Here is a 19,477-nt window from a genome sequence, read left to right on the forward strand (position 1 = left end):
TACAGGTTGTTCAATGTTCATCTTACATGAGCTTTTCTTTATAGTTGTCAATCTCTGTCACTGCCTTCTGATGTTTTAGCCCAAGTGCCTCTACTTGACATTGTAAACCTGAAATGACACAATATATTCATCTGATTAGCATATTCTAAATGTCCAGATATTTTCATAGTGTAAACCATATTCTTTGAGAATTGCCACTCAGCTCCTGCAGCATACTGCCGCTGTTTACTCCACTTTGCCTGGGTATGCAGCTCATCTCTTCTCTGAAACCCCACGGAATTAATAGTTTTTGACAGAGCCAATTTATTGGCCTCTTTCTGCCCCCATCATCTTGCTAATTTTCAAACACCCAATGGCCTAAATTTTACTGATGTTTTGAAAGGAAATGTATGTAGCTGACACACATATGTTGATGTGATCATGTGGCTCATCTCTGAAACACCTGACTGCCTGAGCTTGCTTTTGTGGTCTGGAACTGAGAAGTATCACTGAGGCCTCCTGGAAGAACTGAAATAGACAAACCATGTGCATTGCTCCCGGTAAAGAATTTGTTAACTCTGGGTAGCATCTAATAGGCATTTTAATGACTTTCAAAGCCAAGATATACAAGCAGGAAATTGGCTTCCATAGTCTGGGGAATTCAAGCAGCGTTTGAGGAAGATTATTCACACAGCGGTGTCTGACGTGTGTGGATGCAGAACTGAAACTAAAGCAGAAAGAATAAATGGCTTGCATGAAGTGGGTCTTGCCATTAGCCTGTGTGTGGGAACTATGATCTGAACCCCCAATGCAATGACAGCCCTTGTCGGCACTCTTTTTGAGTAGGGTAGAAAACACACTGACACAAATGGACTAACTGGTTTCTATGGAAAAGATAATTTAGCACACTGGAATTATAAAATTTCTATGTTATAGCTGCTCAGATGTTTTAATAACATATTTTTAATAGTAAACTTTAAAATCTTTATGCATCCATACATTTCTCTATATATCCTCAATCTGCCTTCTTAACTTTGTTTTATGAAGAAAAGCTTAAAGCAGAAAACAAATTCACGCTAAATGAATGTTTTAATTAAGTATTTTCCAGACATGAGTATAAATCTTTATGTTTATCCAGTACTTTCACATACATTATTTAATTTTATCTCTCAAACTTCTCTCTGGTGCAATAAGCCCCATTTTTCAAATGAGAATAAAAGGAGAGCTTCTCTGATTCTCTTGCCTGGTATCTTCCAATGAATAAATGCATTAGCCAACAGTTTAGACTGAAGGTTTTTAACTCAGCCTAAGTGATCAATTTGAGAGGATAACCCCTCAAAGTAAGATTTAATATGGACTTACATGGTAGATAATATTTGTGGGGTACACCTTTCCCAGTGATTGAGTGATTATATGAAGGAAAAGATAACATACAGATAATTTATTTTTGAGTACAAACTTCTGGAACAAAGCAATTTCTCATGAACGTTACACAATGTATTGCTTTGTTATTAAGTCCATATGGATTTGCAGAGAGGTTCTATTCACAACGACACAGCCAAAAGATTTCAACCAAATCCTCTGAAGAATAAGGAGGGAGGAAGGTTAATGTTTGTTGATATGCACTATGTGGCACTAGGAAAAATGCTTTCTCCCATATCATTTCATTTATAGTCACAGCTACCATGAAAAACAGGCACACATTTTATTTTTACCAGTGAAGACTCTAAGGACCTGAGTAACTAACTTATCAAAGGTCACATAACTAGTTAGAAGTGATCCTGTGATTCAAACTCAGGTTGAACTCATCCCAAAGTCCTTATCTTTCTAACTCTCCTACATGGACTCTCAAACTATAAAAGCTGCAAGGGGATATGATATTTGTTCATGAAAGTATGGTTAGTGTAGCTATAGATCTATTTAACATATCTGAGAATCTTCCAAGAGAGATACTTAACAAATGAAAAGTATTATTTTGCATAAAATACATAGTAAATTAGAATATCTAACCCCAGGAGGTGGTTTAGATTTAATTAAAAAAATTTTTTTTTAACGTTTATTTATTTTTGAGACAGAGAGAGACAGAGTATGAACGGGGGAGGGGCAGAGAGAGAGGGAGACACAGAACCGGAAGCAGGCTCCAAGCTCTGAGCCATCAGCCCAGAGCCCGACGCGGGGCTCGAACTCACGGACCCTGAGATCATGACCTAAGCTGAAGTCGGACGCTTAACTGACTGAGCCACCCAGGCGCCCCAGATTTAATTTTTGGAAATTCAAAATTTTAAAACACTTTTAAAAAAAATTTTTTTTTTAACCTTTATTTATTTTTGAGACAGAAGGAGACAGCATGAACGGGGGGGAAGGTCAGGGAGAGAGGGAGACACAGAATCTGAAACAGGCTCCAGGCTCTGAGCTGTCATCAGCACAGAGCCCGACGCGGGACTCAAACTCACGGTCTGCGAGATCATGACCTGAGCTGAAGTTGGATGGTTAACCAACTGAGCCACCCAGGCACCCCTGAAAATTCAAAATTTAATATAATTAATGAAAGATATTAAGACAAATATGGTATCATTGTGACCAATTTTATGTGTCTGACATCAGAGAGAACTATTATGCCTTCTTATTAATGTCCTTTGGTGCTTCTGTCAGGACATAAACTAGATAAAGCATGGGTCTGAGCCCATCTAATAAACTTCATGCTATCACTCCTAAGTACAGCTATTATTAAGAGGAAGAATTGATTATCTTGAAAACAAACTCCAGGTAATTGGTATAGATATGTGAATTTTATCCAGTTCTCAATTACCTGCTAATTAGTAGAACAGTAGATAGTAAAAATGACAGCATGTTTACAGCACTGGAAAGTTTTCTTAAGATTACATTTGAATATACTTGTGCATCATAGTTCCAGAATTTACTAAGTTTAAGGGAAAATAAACCACAGTCATGACCCACTATACTTTCCAGTATTATTTTCTCTGCATACCCACCCGAATCTCCCTTTCTCCCTGTTTCAAGATAAGCATAGACAGCTTAGTCTAATCACAGTGCCTGATGAGCAAAGAAGCCACTTCCTTTAGAAAATTTACTGTGTATTTACAGCATCTTTGAGTCAAAACAGGGAAAAGAAATAAACATTTTACTCTACAACACAGAAACTATAGAAGGTTGCCATGTGAAGTAAGTAGAAACAGAAAATACAAGTAGTGTCAACAAAGAAATCACTTTATATAAACAGAGAAGATACACATAGAATTGAGGAAAGAAAAGGATTCATTATGAATAATCCCTAATGTAAACAGACCAGCAGTGTATAATTAAGAGTTAATATATTTTCATGGATGTTTTTTGTTGTTATTGTTGTTGCTTGGTTTTTACTTTTGGTTACATTTTCTCTAATAAAGAAGTTCTAAGAATAATTTTGAAAACGCACAGAACCTGTCTTCACTGTTCCGAATGAGAAATAAACATACTATTAGTTTATTATTGGTTCTGGTAGACTAGTAGGGTTGTTTTGTTTTTGGAAGCAGAGTCCCCAGTTCCTGTCCTTAATAAAGGAGCACAGTTAGGATAAGAACCAGAAAGATTAAGCCACCTGCACAAGACCGCTCCTTCAGTTCCTGAGGCAAGGAGTTCTTAAATAAGTGTATTGTTCTGTGCAGTCCTTCTCTATAGTGAAATAAATTCAACTTCAATTTTCTGTCATTCAGCATGACATTGGATTATGAGGCAAAAGGCCCTAAATGCCTACAAAAAGAAAGGAAGCATTGGCTTTAAACACCATGCAGATGTAAGGCGGAACCCATGGAAACAATCCAAAATTTACAACAGCAAATTCTACTATGATGTGACTGCGTTCTTTAGAGATATTAAATAAGAAGCAAATGATTTTAAATGAACAAGACAAAAAAGAGCTCTTAGCCTCTCTTCATACGAAGCCAGCTGCTTGCTGGATAGCATTACACAGGCATCAGATTTGGGGTAATTAGTCATTTAAGAGAATGCTGTTATTCCAAAAGGTTTCTAGAAACTACAAATACAAAAGGTATTCATAGTTATTTTATAGAAGGATAGAAAACATTACAGTCACTTGGGAGAGTATATTCAGTATAATGTTTGAGAAAACAATAAATAGAACCTTCATAATGGAAAGATATTTCAAGTTTAAAGCTTTCTGGATAAATAAAAAAAAAAAATCTGGTTCAAAGTGGAGGAAACTGAGTCTAGGTTCAAGAAGCAGAATGACATGGGCCTGGGTGGCTCAGCCAGTTAAGCATCCAACTTTGGCTCAGGTCATGATCTCACAGTTTGTGGGTTCAAGCCCCGCGATGGGCTCTGTGCTGACAGCTTGGAGCCTGGAGCTTGGAGCCTGCTTCGGATTCTGTATCTCCTTCTCTCTCTGCCCCTCCCCCACTTATGTTCTGTCTCTCTCTGTCTCTCAAAAATAAATAAATGAAGAAGAAGAAGAAGAGGAAGAGAAAAAAGAAGAAGAAAAATGAAAAAACAAATAAGCAGAAGAATTGGCCCCCAGAGATCCAGATCTAGGGGAATTTTTTTTAATGAGAAATTGAAGGCTGTGTAATTTTTTTTTTTTTTTAAATGGTAGAGATAACTGAAGGAAAGGAAAAACAGAAGTTTATCATTGTTTATACACTCTTTTGATAGGGTAACATAAAAGTGTAGAGCATGACCTCTAAAGCCAGACTGCCTATTTTCAAATCCTGGCTCTGTTTCTATGAGCTGTGTGACTTTAGGTACTTTAGTTTCCTTACCTAGAAAACAGTTACTGCAGCACAGGAGTGAGAATTAAGACTTAATTAATATATGTAAACAGGAGAACAGTAGCAGGCACATAGTGAGCACTCCTGAACTGCTATCTCTTATCATTGGTGGTACCAGTGAGACCATCTGGCCCCCAACCTCACTTCCACTCTGAATCTCATCACTTTTCACCTTGAGGACCTTGTCCTTGCAGGTGTCATCAGTGGTTATCCTTGGATGGAGAAGGGTAAAAATGAAGGTTTTATAACAACCTACAGAATTACTACGGCCATATGTTAAAACTTGTTAAATGTGGGTGACAGATTCACTCACATTTGTTATATTATTCTCTGTATTTTTGACATATGTAATGTTATTTATACATATAAATATATATAATTTAAATATTTTAAATATATAACATTTAAATATTTGTATATATAAATATAAATATATATATAATCTATATAGTGCTGTTATATTATTCTGTTTTTCTGTTTGACATACATAATGTCATTTATATATGTAATGTCTATATATATATGTGTATATATATGTATATATATATACACATATATATATATATAGTGCTGCATATATAGTTTAGAGACAGGTCTTGCTTGTATGGTCAAGGATGATAGCATGCTCTGTACGAAGGAGTCTAATCAACTCAGTTCTGGGTGTTCAAGGTAGGAAAGAAAACAAAGATTAGAGATCTTGATATGGAAGTGGGGGATAAGGTTGAAACTAAAGACAACTCATTGGATTCTTTGAATAGCTGGAGGGATATATAGTAACAAGGGGGTTGTTAATTTCATTTTCTTTAAAGATATTTGGATTGGGGCACCTGGGTGGCTGAGTCGGTTAAGCGTACGACTTCGACTCAGATCATGATCTCACAGTTTGTGGGTTCAAGCCCCACATCAGGCTCTGTGCTGACAGCTCAGAGCCTGGAGCCTGCTTCGATTCTGTGTCTCCCTCTCTCTCTCTGCCCCTCGCCTGCTCACACTCTGTCTCTCTCAAAAATAAACATAAAAAAATTAAAAAAAAAAGATATTTGGATATATTATTTGGATTTGGGAATAATCCATTCTAAAGGGAACCATTCTACAGTGCTTGTGAATTTAATGTACGCTTTCTAACTTGCTCCTTATGTGTGAAAAAATTGTACTCTTTGCAGGTGTTTTTAAAAACTACACAAGTGGTGTTAAGCTATAAATCTCATTTTAATTCTTACTTGTCTTCACTACACATTGTTTTTGAGATCTACCCATGTAGCCACACACAGATATGATTCACTCCTTTCTGTCATATAATGTCTAATCCGTGCACATACATATTTTACTGATCTACTCCCATAGTGATGGAACCTACTTGCTTGCAACTTTGTGTCACCACAAGTAATCCTGCAACAAAAGCTTTTTACCCATTTTCCTGTGTACTTATAGGGGAATTTTTCTGCAGTAAGAGGTCACAGGCATACACATACATCACTAATGCCAAATGGTTCCCAGGATGGAGCACCAATGTATACTACTACCTCACTAAATGAAGGGCCCTGCTTTCCTCTCCTTATTAAAAAGAGCTATTTAGGAGCACCTGGGTGGCTCAGTCAGTTAAGTGGCTGACTTAGGCTCCAGTCATGATCTCACTGGTTCGTGAGTTCAAGCCCCGCGTTGGGCTTTGTGCTGACAGCTCAGAGCCTGGGGTCTGCTTCAGATTCTGTGACTCCCTCTCTCTCTGCCGATCCCCCACTCACACTCTGTCTCAAAAATAAATGTTAAAAAAAGGAACTATTTACAATTGTTTTTTGCCAATCCACAGGGTGCAAAGTAGTGTCTCAGTGTTGGCTTAATCTGCAGTTCTCTGCTTACTACTGAAGCTAATCATCTCATCTTACACATCTTAGTCATTCCTGTCTTTTTCATGATTTGCCTTTTCCCCAGTCTCTTTTCTATCTACTCTAATCAAGTTTTCTTCTTCACTCTTCCACAGGAATAGCTATTTTCAAAATTATGAATGACATGCTACCCTGGCAAGCCCAAAATTCAATTCCCTGCTGTTACATAATTCAAACTTCTAGCAGCATTTGACACAATTGTTTGCTTCCTCTTTGAAACACGCTTCTTGTGTCCATTACACTATATTCTCTGGTTTCCTCCTACCTCATTGGCTATTGTTTTCTCAGTCTCTATTGATGGTCCTTATTCTTAGATACACTCTAAATATTAGGAAGCACCAGAGTTCAGTTCATAGCCCTTTTATCTACCTGCATTTTCTCTCTAGCAGATCTCATCTAGTCTCATGGCTTTGAATAGCATATATATAAAGGTGTCTTCCATCATCATTACCACAACTAATAAGTGTTGAGTCCTTACTATGTACCAAGCACTATGTTCTGACTGCATTATAGTAATTTAATCTTCACAAGGTAAACTACCTAGAATGTAAATTCCATGACAGCAGAAGCCTTATGTTATATTCACAGTGTTTGAGACATGGAAAGTACTCAAAAATATAATTGTTGAATGAATGAATGAAATTTTGTAGATAATGGAAATAAGGATGCTAGCAAATGTCTAAAATTATGTACCTAAGGTTAAAAGACATGGAACAGAAAGAGTTGTACAGTTTTCATTGATAATACCTAATATGTATCTTGGCATTGAAATGCAACTTTCTTATGAATAGGTCACTCTACTTCAATAGGCATTTATTGAGTGTCTACTCTGTTTTAGGTAGGGTCCATGCAAACTGGAATCAGTGTATAAATATCAATAAGATATACTCCCTTGTCACTAGAGAAATTATAACCAAGTTCCTCATTTTGCCTTCAAGAATGATGACTTAGGTTTTAAATAACAAATCAACTCCTTTAAACTTAAACCTGTTCTATTTTTCCAATATTTTAAATGATTATATTTAGGTAGATAGTTAATTATGTGGCTGAAATTGTGGGATTTCTGATCAGATATAAGTGATGTGAATGAACACAATCAGTATGCTGCATTCAGATAACATTTATATGTATATATTATATCACAGTTTGATGAGCTTAGACCTTTACAAAAGTAATGTTTCACTTAATTTTTTTAAATGAGCATTAACAGAAGAAACCTTTGCAGATGTAAGAATATATGCAAATAATAGAAGAAAGTTCTATAATGAGTATTCAACTATATCAATTGCAAATTAACATATTTTAACTTTAACAAACATTTTACAAAGCTCAGATGGTTATACAGCCGCTTGGAAAATTCATTTCATTTTACGGTTTATATTTCAGAGGTTTGATTCACATCTATTTTGAAACAAGTATACTTGAAGTACATTAACATTTTCCACATAATGCCAGAAAGGACTGAAATAACATTTGGAGATTTTAATACATCAGATGCTAGAACAGGTGTGGATATACAGCAAAAAATTGCAATTCAGTCCAGATGTAGTTATATTAAGACCAGAAAGTTATTTAGCTAGGTATGTGTGGGTAAGGGGGAGTAGGGATATTCATTAAATCAAGCTAAGGAGATAATGAGATATTTAAAATTTGGGAGTGAATTATATTCTGATATTTTAAAAAATTTGTTTTAATGTTTATTTTTGAGAGAGACAGACAAAGCATGAGCAGGGGAGGGGTAGACACAGAGGGAGACACAGAATCCTAAGCAGGTTCCAGGCTCTGAACTGTCAGGACAGAGCCCGAATTCACGAACTATGAGATCATGACCTGAGCCGAAGTTGGTTGCTTAACCGACTGAGCCAACCAGGTGCCCCAATTATATTCTGATATTAAGAATCAAGAATTTACTCCAGAATGAAAAAAAACAAAAACAAAAAACAAAAAAAGCTTCTAAACGTTCACTGGAGTTTATTCTGAACATTAAACTAACCCAATATAACATGAATATAATTGTAACTTATGGTGGGGCTTATGAAATATTACAAATTATGGATAGATAAGACACAAGGAGCCTTAAATTCAATTTTTTATTAGTATAGTTAAAACTACTCTTTCTCAACTGGCAAACAGAAATAATAATACATCATCTATATCATAGGAACAATCCTGATGGATTTAGAAACTTCTGAATACTTTAGAACAGTACTTTATTTTCTGACAAATTTGTACATATAAATAAATTCACAAGCCATACACATATATATTATAATGAGATTTTTCAAGACTGAAAAATACTAGTAATGGATATGGACAGGGACCTATAACGAACAGAGTATTAGCTAAAAACATTTGTGGGATAAAAAGAAAAATACTTAGGGTTAATAATAAAGTAAATGAATAAATGGAAGATAGAGAAGTTTAGATCTAAAAATGTTTAAGATATTTTCAAATAAAGTCACATAATCATACAAACATCAGTTTCTTTAATAAATTACTGTGTTTTTTAAAACTTTTTTAATGTTTATTTATTTTTGAGGCGGGGCGGGGGGGGACTGAGCATGAGTGGGGGAAGGGCAGAGTGGAAGAGAGACACAGAATCAAAACAGGCTCCAGGCTCTGAACTGTCAGCACAAAGTCCCACACGGGGCTCAAACTTGGGAACAGCAAGATCATGACCTAGGCTGAAGACGGATGCTTAACCGACTGAGACACCCAGATGCCCCTAACTTAGTGTATTTTATAATCAGAATGCTTGCAGAGATTCCTGTATACAGGATAACTTTATGCGAAACCGTGAAGGAGATGAAGTGCATCTTTAGCCACAGAGAGTTCTGATTTTTCCCTTTCCCCTTGTTGTGCTAGGATGACAGTAAAATAGGTAAAGGTCAATAATTTCTTCAAAAGTTTGTTTTCATGCTACAAAATTACTTTGTGCTAATTGCATTAAAAATTATACCACACAATTATATAATTTAAAGGTGTCAAGCAAAAAAACAAAAAAAATATATAATTTGAAGACTAAAGAGATCATAAGGCAACACTAACAGATATGTGAAAAGATTTAGCTAGGAGGAAGTTTATCACAATATCATTTTTTTTTTAATTTTTTTTTCAACGTTTTTTATTTATTTTTGGGACAGAGAGAGACAGAGCATGAACGGGGGAGGGGCAGAGAGAGAGGGAGACACAGAATCCGAAACAGGCTCCAGGCTCCGAGCCATCAGCCCAGAGCCTGACGCGGGGCTCGAACTCACGGACGGCGAGATCGTGACCTGGCTGAAGTCGGACGCTTAACCGACTGCGCCACCCAGGCGCCCCTCACAATATCATTTTAACAGAAAAAAAAGTGAAAACAATTGTCCAAACCTGGGATGCAATTAGATAATGATTCACACTAAATGAAAGAAACTATGAATATCTTTGACATGGAAAAATTTCATAAAGGGGAAATGGGGGGTTGGAGATGATAAAATTCTATTATTCCATTATACCCCTACCCATCTCATAACCCATCCCATAACCCATCAGTAGTTCCCATAACTTGTCACCAGATATCTACTGTCCTCCAGATCTCTCCTGCCTTCCCCTTATGGAAACTTGTGCTTACTACCAGTACTGGAAGTGGTCTGGCACAGTAGCTCTCCTGAAGTTTAAATTAATGATAACAATATATATGTTTTAATGCTCCCAGGCACTGGATTTTAAGGGTTAAGAGCCCCAATTTTGGCAGCCCAATTCTGGACACAGGTTCCAATTCTGCTGATTAGTAGCCATGTAGCTTTGGGCAAATGACTTAATTCCCTAAACCTCAGTAATCTCATCTGTAAACTAGAGATGATAAAAGTGATTAATCTAGGGAGGACAGGAGGGTAAAAAGTGAGTACACCATGGCTACATTGTGCCTGGCGTGCGGTTAACACTTGGTGAATGTTAGCTGTTATTTAGGCTGCAGTGGGAAAGCTACCTGAACTCATGGGAATGATTTTTTTTTTTTTTTAATGATGTCAGGATAGTATTAGCGGTTAGCAAGTAGGAGAGAGATGCTGGTAAGAGATGAGAGACATTGGACACAGGGCACATGGGGTGGTCACTTTTTTCTCATTCAGATAGTGTTGTCATTACTCATGCAATCGGCCCAGAAATGCGGATGTAGATGAAGAGTAAGTGTGTTGTGTACCTGAGTGAGTCCATATATGAAAGAGTGACTCGTTGTGAGTATAGGCAGGAGTGTGTCCATATGGGTGTTAGACACATGGTAGATGAACCCTCTTTCTCTCCATTGGTTGGGTGGAGTTGTCCTGAAGATTTAGCATGCTTCAAGTAGAAGTCATGTATATGACACAGATCTGTTCCTGACTAAGCCTAGATTTTGTCACATGATAGGTACCTAATTAATATTACTAAATGACCAAATTAATTGGTGATTGGTGACTGAATGGGCAGAAGAGAACTTACATTGGGGGGGGGAGGGGAACACAGTCACATTAGGCCACAAGTATATAGAATGGAAGAAAGAATTAAAGGGGCAAATAAGCCCATCAGATTAAAAAACAGAAGAAAAGATAAAGTCTAAAATTTACCCTAAAGTCTTGAGGCGGATGGTGCAGTCAAAGAAAAGGCAGAGAAAGTAGCAAGTCTACTAACGTTAAAAGAGGAAAACCATGCTGGATTGAAAGAATGAAGAAGCAATGGCATAGGTGAAAAAATGACTAGAGAATAAACCAGAATTACAGCTATCTGAAAGGAAAGAAAGGAGTCTCAGAGGAGAGACATCCATCCTAAGTTGTGGCTGCCTAAGGTCATTGTTGAAAATTCCTCTAGGATTCAAACATTTGTAAAACAGAAATAATATGTAGAGATAACTTTATTTGAAAATTCAAAGTTGGGAACAAATAAAAAACATAATTTTTTAAGACTCCACTGATCAAAAATCAAGTGGCTTCCACAGAAGACCCCTTTATTAGACTTCACATTCCAGTGGTGACCTGGTTCAGTAAAAAACCAACCAACCAACCAACCAACCAACCAACCAACAAAACCTCTCTGGGTTCCAGTGAGGACTATCTGGCTTGAACTTGTGTACGGACCCTAGGAAAACAGTATTTTGTGTTTCCCTCTGCTTTGGGGTATACAAGTAGCCCACAGTATCCCAATATCAAGCTGGTCTCTTTCAGAATCTGTTAGATTTAGTTATAACGAAGGGTCACTATAAACCTTGGTTTTCTGTTTGTAAAATCAGTATTTCTCCCCTTTTATTGGAAGCCAAGGGTGCATTATTCATAATGGAATCCAAGGGTTCAAAGGAATCATAAAGGCTGGTCAATTCACCATTGTGAGTGTCCTTTGAACATCAAACCTTGCAGGAAAGGTCACGGTGGAATTCTGTTCATTGACTCTTCCATCCACCATACAACAGTTGACTCTTGAATTAATTGTAGCCACTTCCTTCTTCAGCAACCTGTTGTATTACTGTTAAAGCTAACCAAGGCTGACTAGAAGATAAATTAGTGGAGGCAAATGGACCTTTGGGCAAATAGGAATTAAAATTTATAGTTTCCCTTTGTTATTAAAGGAGTATTTTTTAAATTCTAATACTTTATCCCAAATAGAATAATTTGGTTTGCTATTATACCAGGAAAACCAATTTAAAATGCAATTTACTATTCTATACTTGTATAGTCTTTAAGGGTTTCTACAGTTGATTTTGTTAATTTTGCTAATGCTCTAAGATGGGTAAGAAACACTATCATATGTCCATTTCACAGATAAAGTAATTGAGTCAAAGAAATTAATAACTTGTCCAAAGGCCATAAAAGGCACAAAGAGAGCCAGAAGGTAGAAGTATTTGACTGTTGGATCACTATTTTTTTTTTCAACTAAACTGCACTGCTCATTTGATTATTTTTTACTTTAATAGAGAATCTACCAATTAAGGAATGTAGTTCTTATATATGCTACAAAATGGATGAAAGTCAAAAATATTATGCTAAGTCAAAGAAGTCAGACATGAAAGATTGCATATTATATGGTTCTATTTAAATGAAATGTCAAGAACCGGGAAATCTACAGAGACAGAAAGCAGACTAATGATTGATGGGGGAAGGGCAGAAAGGTGAGGGGAGTGGCAGTTAATGACCGTGATGTTTCTTTTCAAGGTGATAGAAATGCTCTAGATTGTGGTGGTGGTTGTATACCTCTACAAATACCCTAAAAACAATGAAAGTGTACTCTTAGAATGGGTGAATTTTATGATATTTAAATTATTTCTCAATACAGCTATTTTTAAAAAATGCAAGATATTAAAATATATGAAAAATAATTTTATTAAAATATTTCTGTATTATTTATAGTATCACAAGCTCACTAAAAAAATTTTAAGTTTTTTTTTTTTACTTGGAATACATTTGAAATTTGGTCAAATAAATTTTAGCAAAGACATTAATGCTAACATGATTTATCTGAACTCTGTCTTCCAATATTTGTGACTACTGACAAAAAGTAAAGGACACTTTATTCTGCCAGGTGAAAGGAAAATCATTTAAGTGGACTGATTTGTGGGTCACAAAGACCTCTGAGAGGAGTATTATCAATTGAGATAAATTGTGCATTTGAAGGTTGTATTAGTGTAAGCTAAACAGAAAATTACAAAAGTTATGTTAATAAATCTTTAAAAAAGAACCAAGAATTTAGTCTTCAAATTTTTCTATGATCGCTTTCTAATGAAAAAGCTAAATTGTCATTAAGAATTAGGCTGCTATTAACAGCTTCTTATTTATTCTTTAGCCACTGTTAAACTATATGGATCAGAGCTATCACTGGAATTTAAATTTTTGAATGTCTATATTTTAAAAGACAAATAAAGGGAAAATGTGGAAAAAACAAGTTTTTATGTAGAAAAATAATGATCATAAAAAACTATATATGTGAATCAAGGTTGAAATTGTTTAATGGTGATTTAAAAGAAAAAAATTACAGCTATCTCAAAGGAAAGAAAGGAGTCTCAGAAGAGAAGAGTCAGAGGACCTCAGGGTCATGAGTTCAAGCCCCACATGGGGTGTAGAGATTACTTAAATCAATAAAATGTTTAACAAGAAAGAAAAAAAATCAAAATGTAAAAATAAGAACATTTATTTAACTTTGGAAACAAGCAAATGGCGCCAGAGTTAGAATCAGATTACAGCACACTATAGCCCATAGGAACCTCTAAGGCTTTAGTCCAACCCATCCACTGCCTAGATGTGGACACATACTCATCAGGGAGAAATGGCATTTCAGAGTCACCTGGCTAATGTATGGACAGTTATCATCTGATTCTTAGCCTTCAATGCTTTTGTTTAATATCACATTACTGGGGAATGTTGGGTGGAAGATAGGTAGACAGACACAACAAAGAGATAGTTATATAGCTAAAAATGGAGAAAGGTAAGTTTGTTCTAAAGGTGAATTCTAAAAATAAGAGAATTGGGAATATAAAGTATTAGAATGATTTTAGAATGTATTTTTAAGGAAACACAATAATGACATAGTAGTGAGGCCTAAGTCTAAAGTTGCAAGTATAAAGAAATGTATTTCTCTAAATTCCTCTTATTAGGCCAGCATTACCCTAACATCAACCAGACAAGGACATTATGAAAAAAGAAAGTTACAGGCCAATATCCCTGATGAACATAGATGCAAAAATCCTCAATAAAATTATCAGCAAACCAAATTCAACAATACATTAAAAAGGATCATATGCCCCAATCAAGTGGGATTTAGTCCAGGGATGCAAGGATGGTTCAATAATCCACAAATCAATCAATATGAGATACCATATTAACAAAATAAAAGATAAAAATCATATGATCATCTCAGAAAATACAGAAACAGCATTTGACACAATTCAACATCTATTTATGATAAAAATTCTCAATAAAGTGGGTTTAGTGGGAAAGTACCTCAACACAGTAAACCCATATATGACCACAGTTAACATGACACTTAATGATGAAACACTGAAAGTTTTTCCTCTAAGATCAGGAACAAGACAAAGATGCCTACTGTTGCTACTTTTATTCAGCATAGTATTGGATGTCCTAACCAGAGCAATTAGGCAAGAAAAAGAAATAGGAATCCAAATTGAAAAGGAAAAGTAAAACTGTTACTATATGCAGATGACATATTATATACAGGAAACCCTAGACTGAAAAACTTTTAGAATAAATGAAATCAGTAAAGTTGCAGGACATAAAATCAATAAACAACAATCTGTTGTATTTCTCACTAGTAACAAAGTATCAGAAAGAGAAATTAGGAAGACAATCTAATTTGCAATTGCATTAAAAAAAATACCTAGGAATAAATTGGACCAAGGAGGAAAAAGACCTGTACACAGAAAACTGTACAGTGTTAATGAAAGAAACTGAAGGAGACACAAATAAATGAAAAGATATTCTGTGTTCATGGATTGGGAGAATTAATATTGTTAAGATGCCCATACTACCCCCAAAAAACTGCATCAATGCAATCCCTATTAAAATTCCAATGACATTTTTCACATATATAGAAATAACCTAAAATTTATACGGAACCATAAAAGATTCTGAATAGCCAAAGTAATCTTGAGAAAGAGGAACAAAGCTGGAAGCATCATGCTCTCTAATTTCAAAATTTCTTACAGAGCTATAGTAATCAAAACAGTATTGTACTGACATAAAAACAAACAGAATCAAGAGCCCAGAAATAAACCCACACACTACGGTCAATTAATTTATAACAAAAGAACCAAGAATATACAATAGGGAAAGGACAGTCTCTTCAATAAATGGTGCTTGGAAAACTGGATAGCTACATGCAAAAGAATGAAACTGGACCACTACCTTCCACCATACACAAAAATTAACTCAAAATGGATTAAAGACTTCAATGTGAGACCTGCAACCATAACACTCCTAGAAGGTTTCTTTGAACCTTTGAACACTTTGATCATCAGTTTTGATGATGATGTTTTTTATTTGATACCAAACACAAAGGCAATAAAAGCAAAAAATCAACAAGTGGGACTACATCTTTCTGCACAGCAAAGGAAACCATCAACAAAATTTAAAAGCAATCTACCAAGTGGGAGAAAATACTGCAATCATATATATGATAAGGGACTAATACCTAAAATATATAGAGAACTCATACAACTCAGTAGCCATAAAACAATGAGATTAAAACAATGGATAGAAGATCCGAATAGACATTTTTCCAAAGAAGAAATACAGATGGGCAACAAGTACATGAAAAACTGCTCAACATCACTAATCATTAGAGAAATGCAAATCAAAATGGCACTGAGTTATCACTTCACACCTGTTAAATGGTTATTATCAAAAGACAAGAGATAACAAGTGTTGGTGAGAATACAGAGAAAAGGGAACCCTTGTGTACTGTTGATGGGAATGTAAAGTGGTACAGCTACTATGGAAAACAGTATGGACATTCATGAAACATTTAAGAATAGAACCATCACATGGCCCAGCAATTCCACTTCTAGGTATTTATCTGAAGGAAATGAGAACACTAACTTGAAAAAATATATGCACTCCAATGTTCACTGCAGCATTATTTATAATAGCTAAGATATGGAAGCAACCTAAGTACCCATTCATGGATGATTGGATAAAGAAAATGTGGTATGTACATATATGTGTGTATATGTATATATATATGTACATATACATATATACATATATATACATATACACACATACACACACATACATACATACATATATATACTGTGATATCATTTGGTCATAAAAAAAAGAATGAAATCTTAATCTTTCCATGGATAGACCTTAAGGGCATCATGCTAAGTGAAATGAATCATACAGAGAAAGACAAATAATGTATGACTTCACTTATGTGTAGAATCTAAAATATATTCAAATACATAAATATATTTAGTCAGTCAAAAAAGCAGAATTGACCCTTGAACAACGTGAGGGTTATAAGTGCCAACCTCCTGCTCAGTTGAAAATCCACATATAACTTTTGACTCCCCAAAATTTAATTACTAATAGTCTATCGTTGAACAGAAGACATATTAATAACATAAACAGGCAATTAACACATATTTTGTATATTATATATAGTATTAATTTTTTTTAACATTTATTTATTTTTGAGAGAGAGAGAGAGAGCGAGAGAGCATGAATGGGGGAGGGGCAGAGAGGAAGGGAGACACAGAATCTAAAGCAGGTTCCGGTCTCTGAGCTTTCAGCACAGAGCCCGATGCGTGGCTTGAACTCACAAACTGTGAGATCATGACCTGAGCCGAAGTTGGACGCTTAACTGACTGAGCCACCCACGCACCCCTATATACAGTATTCTTACAATAAAGTAAGCTAGAGAAAAAAATAGTAAGGAAATCATAAGGAAGAGAAAATACATTTATAATACTGTACTATATTTACTGATACCATAAGTTTACATTATCAGTTTACAAGATGAATCATTTGTCAGTACCCACCTCAATATTTTCTTATATGATACAAAACACCATAGACATTACATGTTACTAATACTAGACATCAAAAATGAAAAGAATATGGTCTATAAGTATTTGTATGTGCAAGTGTGATAAATTTTAACTTTTTATAATAGATTTGTGTATATTTTATGGTAGTAATAAAATTGACTAGTAACTACATATATATCTACATATATATTATGCATTCGTTACATATCTTTTTCTCATTTTTTTGCAACATTTCTAGGCTACACAGTTTGTCTGAGTTTTTTCAAATTGGCACAAATCTCCAAAAATGTGTCCAAAATATTTGCTGAAAAAAAAAATCTGTACCCATGGAGTTCAAACCTGTTGTTCAAATGTCAACTGTATAACATGTTAACTCATTTACTAAGAGAATCTAAGAGAGAATAATAAACAATTAAGAGCATGGATAATAACAAGCAGGTTCCGAATAACTGAGAATATATAGTATAGTGCTTGAATGAATGCTCTGAAGGAAATAATGAGAGGCAGACAGTAAGGCAGAGAACTAGGCAAGGAAAACAGAAGGGAAGTTGTTCAACTAGTTTTAGAAAATAAGCCTTATTGTGATTCTTATCACTTAATGCTGGTTCTGCAACTATGGAGAACCTGGTAAAATGGTTCATAGGAAGGGGTATAGACCATGCAAGTGCTTAGAATTGGATTTAAGATTATAAATGATAATAAACCATTAATAAAACTCAGGTGAAAAATGAATTAAAAACACTATTGTGTTCTTTGAGCAAATAATTATGTTTCTTAAAAATAAGGTACAGAAAAAGTTATGAGTGGTATATTGGTCTGCCCTTATTCTTATTTGCCCAAATAAAATCTAAAATGCTATGCCCAATTATGTTGACCCAGTCATTTATCTGGGGAGAAGATATTCACTGTGATATATTGGTTTTTTTCTCTTCTCAAGTGGTTGACATGATTTCTTTTTTTGACATGATTTCTGAAAAGACATTAATAAGTTGGAAAAGCTACAGATGATGACGATCCAGATAGCAGAAAATCTTAAGGACATTAATTGGTTAGTAATAGAAATATTAGGCATACATTTAAAATAAAGCAGAATAAAAAGTAAGAGTGTTGAAGTTCATGAAAATTATGAAAGCAAATGCCATGTGATGGCAGAAAAAGCGCAACTAAAAATAATTTGAATGACAACAAAATTGGAGCTAAGGAAATTTGCAGACTATTTTTAATAGAGAGGACAAAAATATCTGTCAAGAATGGCTAAAGTTAAGAGTGTCAGCACATACACCAGTGTGGAGTTAGGCTGTCAGAAGTCCTATGACCACCCATGAAGAGCTGGAGAACATATGAACACCAGAAGTCAAAGCACAGATGAGGCCAGTTGGCCACATGTGGTCGATGTCCAATAAACACTTGTTGAAAAAATGAAGTTAAACTCAGGGCCTGGTCAGCCCAGAGCCAACAGATAGGAACAGATGAGGGAAGAGGCTAATGACTGGGTTCACGGACAGTGGGCAGAAGTAAAAGTAGATTATAAGAAGTTGAAAACAGGTAGTGTGAGGAAGGGAGTAGAAGGGCAGGTGTGGACCACTGGAGGTGGGAACACCTGAGAAAATCTGCAGATCCCACAGGGGAGATGAAAGTATACCAAATTTGGGATACAACACTGCTAACACTGCTAACACCTGAGACAGAAACTCTGCTGTCTCTCCTGCACTTTTAGTTTTCCGAAACCACTGTAACCATTTTGGTGAAATGAATTAGAAAGGATACATTTGTGCAATCAGTTCACCAGGAGGATATTTGTGGATAAAGCAAGAGGTACATTTATGAACATTTTTCTAAATGTTCTGTCAATTTCCATACTGAGACCCTAACATGGGTATAAGATTGTTGTGGGGTAAAAACAAACAAACAAGCAAACAAACAAAACCCCCACCCCCACCCCCACCCCGCCCCAAACCCAGTACCCTTCATAGCTAGGTTCATAGGAAGTGCTATTTGTCATCACTAGTTGAGATCACTGGTGCCATCACTGGCTTTAATGATCCTGTTCATACTGACTTTCTGCCAACCAAGAGAAATTTAACAGCCTTTTAAAATGCTTTCTCTCTGTGTTAACATAGTTTGGGTGTTACCCATGGAGTGAACCTATTCAACAGCAGCAGCAAAATTGAAACCCTAATTTAGTCTTGAAATTATGTGCCACTTTGCTCTGCAATTACACTGTCCTTTGGATGAGTCTATATTGCATTTATAACTATACAGCCTCTATATAAAGTGCTGAGTAGATCAGAGTCTCCAGCTGCACTTTTGATTTCAATATAGCT

The 19,477-nt window shown here is 35.4% G+C and overlaps 1 protein-coding gene across 7 annotated transcripts in view; it reads right to left on the reverse strand.

Moving 5' to 3' along the window:
- LEKR1 (leucine, glutamate and lysine rich 1) overlaps positions 1–19,477 on the reverse strand; it is a 219,493-nt gene that overhangs the window by 96,984 nt on the left and 103,032 nt on the right. For all 7 annotated transcript variants that reach the window (XR_008422539.1, XR_008422538.1, XR_008422537.1 and 4 more), the window contains one exon: positions 27–108. Coding sequence is in view for 2 of the 7 variants with exons in the window: in XM_019440299.2 (XP_019295844.2) it covers positions 27–108 (82 nt within the window). In the remaining 5 variants the exon portion in view is untranslated. The remainder of the gene's footprint in view (positions 1–26; positions 109–19,477) is intronic.

The sequence above is a fragment of the Panthera pardus genome, unplaced genomic scaffold (genome assembly GCF_024362965.1).
Source record: "Panthera pardus isolate Hobbes unplaced genomic scaffold, ASM2436296v1 HiC_scaffold_16, whole genome shotgun sequence".
NCBI classification, from domain to species: Eukaryota; Metazoa; Chordata; class Mammalia; order Carnivora; family Felidae; genus Panthera; species Panthera pardus.